The sequence below is a fragment of the Buceros rhinoceros genome, unplaced genomic scaffold, assembly GCF_000710305.1.
Source record: "Buceros rhinoceros silvestris isolate BGI_N320 unplaced genomic scaffold, ASM71030v1 scaffold33746, whole genome shotgun sequence".
Lineage (NCBI taxonomy): Eukaryota > Metazoa > Chordata > Aves > Bucerotiformes > Bucerotidae > Buceros > Buceros rhinoceros.
Window position 1 is genome coordinate 24,339 of NW_010417476.1, and position 9,884 is coordinate 34,222.

General features: G+C 50.5%; 1 protein-coding gene across 1 annotated transcript in view; it reads left to right on the top strand.

The window, feature by feature from the left end:
- LOC104495272 (histone-lysine N-methyltransferase ASH1L-like) overlaps positions 1–9,884 on the top strand; it is a gene marked incomplete at its 5' end in the record, with an annotated part of 33,141 nt that overhangs the window by 21,646 nt on the left and 1,611 nt on the right. Inside the window, 10 exons of the mRNA XM_010138221.1 lie at positions 4–102; positions 584–638; positions 740–872; positions 1,326–1,574; positions 2,028–2,114; positions 2,358–2,448; positions 6,882–7,020; positions 7,571–7,743; positions 8,215–8,381; positions 9,468–9,508. Coding sequence (XP_010136523.1) covers positions 4–102; positions 584–638; positions 740–872; positions 1,326–1,574; positions 2,028–2,114; positions 2,358–2,448; positions 6,882–7,020; positions 7,571–7,743; positions 8,215–8,381; positions 9,468–9,508 — 1,234 coding nt within the window. The remainder of the gene's footprint in view (positions 1–3; positions 103–583; positions 639–739; positions 873–1,325; positions 1,575–2,027; positions 2,115–2,357; positions 2,449–6,881; positions 7,021–7,570; positions 7,744–8,214; positions 8,382–9,467; positions 9,509–9,884) is intronic.

Below are 9,884 nucleotides of genomic sequence, written 5' to 3' on the forward strand. Positions count from 1 at the left end.
CAGGACGATTTGCTGCTGCTGAGGAGAATATTGAAGTGGCTCGCGCTGCCCGCCTAGCACAAATCTTCAAGGAAATATGTGACAGCATCATATCCTACAAAGGTGAAGATGACACTCCTAGAAAAAGCTCCATGGAGGCTTTCTCAGCCTCTGGAACAGTGAACTCACCGAATAGAAAATACTAGGAAAAAATTCAGTTTATTTCAGGATGTTAAGTAACCTTCCTTTTTCTTTTTTGGTTTTTTTTTCCCCCTCTTTCTCCTGCTACCAGATATCACTTTGCTTTGTCCTCAGCCCCTTCCTATGCCACCAGAATCTGCAGATGCTGCTATCCTTTTAAACTGATTTTCCAGTAGTTCCACAGAATGGTACAATTGACAGAACTGCAAGGGAACTGTCCTCCATTTCGGTACTTGGAGGGTGAATTACAGCAACCACCTTCTAGCAGTGCAGAGGGATTTCAGTTCCCTGTGCCTCAGGTGGTGGAAAAGCCTTTGTCTAACCTAGCTCGATTATTGTGAGTTACTTCTCTTTCTAAGTTTTACTCAACCAGATGTTGCTAAACTGTGTGTTCCTGTGACAGATTCCTCCCGGCAGGCTCTTGCAGCTCCCCTCCTGAACCTTCCCCCAAAGAAAAAGTAAGTGCTTGCCTCGCAGAGCACCCGTAGTTTTCTCTAATGGGTTTGCACAGCTTTGACTCGCTCGTGACGATGACACTGTGCCTACGTCCCCATTTTAGAAACGCAGACTATTATGAGAAGATCTCGGACCCACTGGACCTCGCCACGATTGAGAAACAGATCTTGACTGGCTATTATAAAACTGTGGAGGCTTTTGATGGGGACATGCTGAAGGTCTTCCGGAACGCAGAGGTGAGGGTCTCTCTGGAGTTAAAACTGTTGCACAGACGCCCTCGCTTAGTGCTCTTGCTGACCTATGGTAATCGCAGAAGAAAAGTCTGCTAGAGAAAGAGAACTTGTGATGATCCGTTTCAGGTGATCAGACATCGGTAGCAATTAACGTGCCTCAGCTTCCCCCTCGTTTTGGTTGCGTAGGTCAGACAGAGGTCAAGATCGTGCTTGAATAGCCAACCTAGGGAAATTGCAGTACCTTCTGGAAGAGGGACCTTGTTCTTCCCTGCCGTACGTAAGGGAAATGGACCTGCTGCTCAGAGCAGGAAGCAGCCGGACAGGCGTTTGCCACATGTGCGGGTGCAGCTTTAGAGAAAGCGCCTTGGAGGGTGTGCACAGCCAGGAGGAACCCACCGAAAGCATGGAACCTGGGGAAAAAAGTAGTTTTCGTTTCTTTGTTTTGTTTTTATTCAGAAATATTATGGCAGAAAATCTCCAACTGGGCGTGATGTCTGCCGGCTTCGGAAAGCGTATTACAACGCTCGCCATGAGGCATCTGCCCAGATTGATGAAATTGTGGGAGAAACAGCAAGTGAAGCTGACAGCAGCGAGACATCAGTCTGTGAAAAAGAAAACGGCCACGAGAAGGATGAGGATGTGATCCGTTGCATTTGTGGCCTTTACAAAGATGAAGGACTCATGATCCAGTGTGAAAAGTGCATGGTGAGGCGGGGGAGCGCCGGGTGGAGCCTGGTGCTCTTTTCTGTTCTCCATAACCAGAGGAACTTTTGCCAGCAGGTTCCGTGTAGCTGGTAGTACTAATTACCTCTTCGGACCTTCCGTTCCTCTCCAAAAGAGCTGAGAGATTCTGTTTCCACTGGGGAAATGCAACTTGTGTTTCTGTGTAGAGGAGCTCGCACCTTTCTGAAACCGCCAGCAACTCCTCTCGTTAGGCGAGCAGAATTAATTTCAACAGTTTGGGGCTTTTACACAAGCAGTTGCATGGGGACCTTGTCGGTCTTCTGACACAGGGAGAACTGGTCCATTGAAAAACTTGAATTTCCTTTGGGAAGCTTGTTTTCTTGCTTTCCTTAATATTTTTTTGAGACAATGCAGTTTGTAAATAAAATCTGTCCCGGGAGTGTCTAACTAACAGGGCTGTACCTGTTTTTCTAGGTCTGGCAGCACTGTGACTGTATGGGTGTGAATTCTGATGTTGAACACTACTTGTGTGAGCAGTGCGAACCTCGATCTGTCAACAGGGTAAAGAAAAAGTCTTCCCTTCGTTACTACAGTTACAGACTAAAGCAGCTCCTGCGTTTGCGTTCGTGGAGCTTGGCAGGACCGGTGTGGGATTCTCACTTCATAGTGTGGCTTCCTTGGTTTAGGTTTAGTCACATGAAGTGTCAGTTCTTCTCTATTTGCTTCTGCATATTTCCAGAAAGCCCCATTTTGACGGGTTATGGTGAGCATCTCACATCTTCCTTTTTTTCTTTCTTCGCCCAGGAGGTTCCCATGATTCCTCGGCCCCATTACGCCCAGCCTGGCTGTGTTTATTATATATGCCTACTACGGGATGATCTGCTGCTGCGCCAAGGTACGTGCCAGCTCTGGTGGCTGCTGTGATTTCCATCAGATAAGATGTGCAGAGATTTCTGGCATCACCCTGTTTGAAATGCTTTTATCTTTGTACAGGCAGAAAGCTGCACTCTGCTGCTGTGGGAGTGTAACATGTAAGAGTTCTCACAGGCTGGTTGATGAAGAAACCTTAATTACCTTTAGCACAGATAGGGCTCTCCTCCTGGCCAGAGGAGGAAGGTGTGGAGCCAAATTCTGGTAGTTAACGTTCAGAAGTGAAGGCAAAGAAGGCTATTGATGCCCTCAGAAGCTTAGTGTGGAATGGTCACCAAAACATCACACTTCCTGGTGGGTTGTTCCGTAAAGCCTGTCTCCCTGGACATTGCTGCAGAGCCCGGACTCAGGGGCAGCTGCACAGCCACATAATTCCGTTCACTGATTGTAGTTGTTTTCCCTTCCTGCTGCAGACACACACCAGGCTGGACAGAAGCCTCTATGGTTGTCACGATAGCTGCTGCTGGGTGTGTTCGAGGGGAGGGGGGAGTCTTCAGGAAGGGGGGGAATTAGAAAGGTCGAAGAGCAGCGTGTTCTTTATCCCCTCTGCATGACTCTAGCATTTGTATTCGGTCTTCCTCTTCCTTCGCTGCCGCCCGTTGTCTGTCCTGTCCAGAGTTCAGCCGCTTGGTTTTCGCGTCTCTTGTTGTTTGCTGGGTTCCGTGCTGGAGAGGGACTCGCTGCCCGGGGCTGTGTCGGTTCTTGCTGTTAATGTTTTCTGCTAAAATGGATTATCTTTTCCTTGGGTTTTTTGGCATCCTCAGTCATTCATAGCATTAAGGTCACTTTGGTCATGACACGTATTCCGCTCACATACCTCTTTAATTAGAGAAACGTTAGTCCTCAGTGGCTGATCTCCGTGTGCCATCGGCAGAGGACGAAGCAGACCAAAGTGCCGCTGTTAGGCACCACGTGCCTCTGCAGTTACAGGGTGTAGATTAAGTGAGGTGTGTGACCGGGAGGTGCTGGAAAGGAAAACACAGCTGCAGTGGAAAAGGGGGAAACCTGTGGATTTACTGCTGGTCTCAGATTCTCCACCAAAGTCCTGAGGCACGACGGCTGCCTCTGCAAACTGCTGTGGCGCAGGTGCACAGGCACACGAGGCAGTTTGGAGACGTAGAAGAAACGACTTTTTACTCCCTCTGGCTTTGAAAAGGTTGTGTGGTTCCTAGGCAAAAGAGCCCTTCGTGACCTTCAGCGCTGCTGGGTGCAGACTGTTCCCTTTTTCCTGTGTGTTAGAAAGAGGCTGATCTGGCAATAAAGAGTGAAAGTGCTTTTGAGACCACTGCCTGCCTTCGTGCGCTGGTCCCCCCGCGCTGCTGGCCAGTGGTGTCTGTATGTTGAGTCAGTTTGTCTTTCGGTTCCAAGCTTGAAACTCCTGTTTTTGAGGATCAAGGCTGAAAAGCCTCCAGCTGCGTGAGGTGCGCATCCTTTACCGTCACCATGTGCCTGTCAGTAAGCGAGGGTCCCACCATCTCTGCTCAGAGGACTTGTTCTGTAATTTCTTGACAAGCCAGTCTGAGGTGGTTGAGGGATGTGCTACGGATGTGCTTCCTCTGCAAAAATTACCAAAGACATAGAGCCAGGAGATGATGCGATCACTTGGTCCTTCACGTTCTGCAGAGGGAACAAGGAGTTCTCAGATGTGAGTTGAAGTCAGAATGGAACATGGAAAACCCACACACCAGAAACTGCCATATGTCACTATCTCTGATGTCCCAGCAACAGCAGGCGCGTTTCTTTCGTGAAAACACAGATCTGTAAACTCCCTTTTCAAGGCAGGGGTAGCTATTTCTGTAGTTAGTAACGTCTGGATAAACTTGAATTGACATCAGGCTTCCCGATCCGTGGGGCAAGAGAGTGTCTGAGTACATTTCCTTCTGAATGCTCCTTTTTTAGTCAGGTACAAGTACTAGAGTTGCTTTATTCTCACTGAAGAGGTAGGGAAGAAGGGTTGAAAGTAGCCGAATATAGGTGGGTTTATTTCCATTCTGCTTGGGGCCAGCAGCTGCTCTCAGCACGTACCTTTTTTTCCATACAAGTCTTTTCAAGAAATCAGGGAGGTGGGTTCCTTAAAAGTAATCCTCAGTGTATAAAGTGAAGGTTATTGTCCCAGCTCTGGTTCAGATGGGAAGACGAGCTGATACGGTGGGTGTGCACAGGCTGATCGGCAGCAAGTACGCGCTGAACCCTGCAGAGCTCGCACCCTGCTGGCTTATGCACAAGCCGGGGCCGTTCTGTCTTCGGTCCGTTCTGCGCTTCATCGAGCCACAACAAAGCTCTGTCTCTCTTTCCTGCGCTACAGCCTCTGTTGGATTAAGGGGGGCCCTGGTACACCAGAAGGTCTAATCGCTGGCTGCATGGTTGTAGGCGGATGTCAGTGCCCGTGTGGCCCATGTCATCTCTGGTTTAAATCGGAGGATTTTGTAATGCTGCAGAGTATCGTCCTCCACTGATACAGTGACAGATGACAGCAAAAAACCTTAAAGCGATTTCTGCATGTGAGGAGTCCTTTGGAGCATCCTTTAAACTTAGACAAGATTGATAAAAGATTACGCTTATGAAAATGTAATGACAAGTCCTTCACTTTAATCCTAAATTCAGTTACAAGCCAAGGGACAGCAAACCTGCGGTGCTGGTGAGCCCGGGGCCACGCTGTACTCAGCAGTTCCCCAGCATCCTCTTACTAAGCTGTGGAAGTGACAGAGTCTGCACCTGCTCGTTGAGTAACGGCAGCGTACGGGGGAGGAACGTGACTGCACATACACAGACAGAGGTCTGTACCTGGGGGAGAACATCCAGGAGTCATTGCAGTGTGGGGGAAACACAGGAGAAACGTCCGGCACGAGTCAGAGAGGCAAACGGAGCGACAGGAATTGTCACGAAGGAAAGAGACAGAGTAGTTGTGCCCTTCTGTCACCCGCGGGGTGCCTGCCTCTTGCGCGCTGTGTGCCGTTCCTCTCCTCCCACCTCAGAGCGAGTCCCTGATGACAGGGATGGCCGATAGGAGAGATCTTTGCTGTGGACAGAGTCTACGCGGATGATCCGGAGGGGGGTCGGTAAAGGTCTGTGCGATCGAGAGTGGCACAGGGGAGTGCCACAGCGTGGGAGCTGGGGAACAGGCACTGCAATTAGCAGATTATTTGAACAACAGGAAGAGTTCTTACAAAAACCGAACTAGACAGCGAAACGCTTTGCAGCGGGAAGTCAGAGAGGTCCAGGGTGCGAATGGTGCCACGAGGGTTAGACTGGTTCCTGGAGGAAGGGTTAATCCCTGCCTGTCAACGCACAGTGGTCCAGCTATCGCCTTTAGCTGGGAAAGTCCCTGAATCGGAGCGGGAGGGGAGCCGGGGGTGCCGTGGGCAGGTTTCCCTGCTTACTCCACTGGTTTTCCTGCGAAGCAGCTGCTGCTGCCCCTTGTCTCGCCAGCATGCTGTGCTCTACAACTTGTCCTCTTACCAGGGTAGTTTTTCCTAAGGTTTTACGACTTGGGACCTCCCAGGTTTTTGTTCGTTGGGAGACACATAACAGAAAATACGGAATTGGTTTTTAAATACTATATGCTAAATCCAGCCATATTTTCAGTAACACTTTGAGTTTCCCACGTGTTCTCCTCCGAGTCTCTCCGGGTTCTCTGTGAACACAACCGACCAAAGCCCTAACGGAGAAAGGCTTTTTGAGTGCGGAGGTGTGTTGTCACCCTATCGAACGGTGGTCATTGCCACAGAGAAAGGTGGGGTTTACGAGGACGCACGGCAGTCAGGTCTGGGGGGCCGAGAGGAAGTGCCTTCACTGCGGTGACACAGATCGGAGCAGAGACATTAAAGAGTTAATTTGCTCGTGGGATGAAAGGAATAAGTAGGTGTTTAGGGACCCATTTCGGGGTTGCGCTTGGGGAAGACTTTTTCAGTTGCCGGGAGTGTCACCTGGCTGAGCCCTTCCTGAGTTCTCGGCACCTTGCTGGAGTTCTGCTGGAGCAACCCAAGGCTTGGGGCTTCTCGGTCAGGGATCCATCCCCTTCATCGTGATCTTCTCTTCCACTCTCTTCTCTCTTAACTCTTAAAGATGTCTTTTTTGAACATGGCAGCTATCACTAAGTTTTGCGCATTTTCCCATTCAAAACTTACTTTGTTAGCTGTCCAGCAGCGTGTGGTAGTTGATCTCGACTCCTGGGCAGGATTTTCCCTTTGGGCGTACACCCGTGTTTGGTTCCCGCTCTGGGGCTTTCGTGAAAACGACAGTGGTGACCTTGCCTTCCTTGGTGGGTTCTGCGTGGGTTTGGCATCACTCTTCACCGTTCAGTGTGAGGTAGTTCTGTCATGTTAGTTTTAATGAAACCGTTTACTCCTCGGACTGTGACAAGTTCTTTACAAGTGTGTGTTTTGTGCCTGTTGCCAGGTGATTGTGTTTACCTGATGAGAGACAGCCGAAGGACTCCGGATGGACACCCTGTCCGGCAGTCGTATCGGCTGCTGTCCCACATCAACAGGGAGAAACTCGATATTTTCCGCATTGAAAAACTCTGGAAAAATGAGAAGTATGTTCAAGGCATCTTTTGAATTCTGCCTGTCAAAACACAGTAATTCCGTGGAATTCTTCTCGTAGCTTAAAAATGCAGGACTGAACACGGTTCAGTTACAAAGGCCTGATGATTTCCCGCTTGCCTCTGCTTGTGCTCCACAACTGCACAGTAAAAACCTGTAAGGTTGGAGGTTTAAGCAAGAGGTGGGACATACAAGTTGAAGCCCATTCCTCACGGTTGGAGAATACAGGCTGACGGCTGAAGCGGCTCAGCTGACGATCGCCAACCCGCTGAGCCACTGAAACGTGGTGAAACGCGTATGCCCCAGAGCGAACAGCGGAGCGGGTCTGCTGGGTTCATAAGAGCCGCACTGGGAGTGTTCCCACTTACCAAAGTGGGTAGAGTAGAGTGGGTAACACTCAGGGGGCTCCGCTTTCCATCGCAGTCGGGAGATAGAGAATTCAAAATTAAGTGGAGGGCATTAAGTAAAGTTCTGTCATGGGCTTATAGAAATAGTCTTTTTTTTCCTTCTGTTTCTCTCTTCCTCTCACCTTCATGCCTTCAGAGAGGAGCGGTTTGCATTTGGTCATCACTATTTCCGTCCACATGAAACACATCATTCCCCTTCTCGGAAGTTCTATCACAACGAGCTCTTCCGGGTGCCGTTGTATGAAATTATCCCCTTAGAGGCTGTGGTGGGAACGTGCTGTGTTCTTGACCTCTACACCTACTGCAAAGGTAAGGAGACCGAACGGGTGAGAAGCAACTGTGACGCACCTCTCTGAGGAGGTGGGAAGGTGCTGTGGACGGGCCGCCTCGGCAGGGTGTCAGAGCGGGGGAGCGCTGTTGCCGGAGCTCTGGGACGGGGACTGCTGTTCTGAGAGAGGCGGTACCCGAGAGGCCGCAGCAGGGCGGGGCTGTGGGCGGCAGCGAGGAGAGGGCGATGGCAGTTGATACCAGTCTTTGTACAAGTGCGGGTAGTATTTGATTAGAGTATCCAGGTTTTCCTCTTAAACTGAGCTAGCGATGCGCCCACCATGATGATCTTGAACCGGGAGACACAAGTGGCAGCGCTGCCATCCCGCTGAGCCGCGCTGAAGGCTCCTGCTCCTCTGACACCATGCGTGGCTTGCGCCTGTGCTCGTGCACCGTGGGCCTCCTCTCGAGGCTGAGTCACACGTTCCCTGTGTGCTTTGTTTTGAACTGCAGGGAGGCCAAAAGGCGTCAAGGAGCAGGATGTATATATCTGTGATTACCGCCTCGACAAATCGGCTCACCTCTTCTACAAGATCCACCGGAACCGTTACCCCGTCTGCACCAAGCCCTACGCCTTCGACCACTTCCCCAAGAAACTCACGCCCAAGAGAGACTTCTCAGTAGGTGTTTCTTCTCGCAGCTTCCGCACTTGTACTAGGAGACCAGGCAGGTTTTTGGAAAGCCCCTGGCTCCCTGTTTGTGAGCAGAGCTTGGTGAACTGAAGGAAGGCAGCGCGTAAGCATGCAGGGCCTGGGCAAAAAGTTGGCTAGAAAGAAAGCTCGGAAAGAACTGACTGTGGAGAGCATGTGCAGTTCCACAGCAAACAGGTGTTGAACAAATGGTGACGTGTAAGTTTAGAAATTGTGGTTTCTGACTGAAATCTGGATAATAATTTCATTTAAGCCACTCCTGAGCGAAGGAAATCTTAGAACTCGCTTTTTGGTCACAATTCTGCAGCTGCAAAATGGTTTTCTATGTTTTAGAGAACCACACAACGTCTAGTCCAACGGGAGCTCGTTAGCCTGTGTCGGGCTCTCTCTGTGTCTTCGGCGTAATTACTCTGTGTCTTAGTCAACCTGCTTAACAGACGAAGCTCTGAACAGTGATTCCCGGTCCAGGAGAGCAGGATTTCCCTGCTCTATCGAGTGACGTACCGCTTACTTGGTACGTACCTATCACTCAAAAACCCGGCAGACAGGTCGGCAGCAGAATCAGACGCTCAGTTCCCTTCCCTTCCTCCTCCCGAGAAGCTGCTCAGTCAGCATCTCGTTCTCCCCTGCTCCGTGAAGCGGCAGCTCCTCACTGTGCAGCTGCTCCCACGCAGCAGCGCTCAGTCCCTGAGCACAGCGGGGCTGGAGCTGCAAACCCTTGCCAGCAGGCGCTGCTCTTCCTGGAGCAGATTTCTGTGGAGTTTGGAGACGGCTCCAAGCTTCTGCTGTGCCGCGAGCAAAGACGGGTTTTATCGTAGTGGTCTATGGCTTGAAATTTTTATAGACGATAAAAAACTCAGGTCATAAGTCTGTCACTGATTTACCCTCCCTACACCATTATGCACCAACATACGCCATCCCCTTTGAACTCGCCTGACGTGCGCCATGCGCCAGCCCTCCACTGGCGTTTCCAGAGCTCTCTGCTACCTCCGGAGTATTGGATAGACCAGCTTGGAATTTATCTGGTACTAACCATAATCTTTATTGCTGTTACAGCCTCATTACGTGCCAGACAACTACAAGAGGAACGGAGGCAGGTGAGTCTTACCTACCAGATTGTTTGTTGAGAAGAGACGAGATAATCTGCTCTGTTTGCCAAGAGTCCGCCCTCTTTACTCCCCGTTTCCCCTGGCTGCTGTGGGAGTAATGAGTTTAAATTATTTAAAGCAATCCTCTAAACTTTCAAAGAGAGAAAAGGGAACAAGTGAGGAGGGGTAGAGCAGGGAAGCAGCCTTAGCATCAGTGATGTACGTCAGGAAGAGTTCAGGAGCGTTGGGAAGGTCAGCCAACGCAGCTGACCGTGGGAGGTGGCAGAGCCCGGGAGAGGAGCACCCTCCTCCTGCGCAGGGGGAGAAGGGACCCCTGGCAGACTTATCGAGAGCCACGGCCAGCGCGCTCTCCTCAGTGCCAACA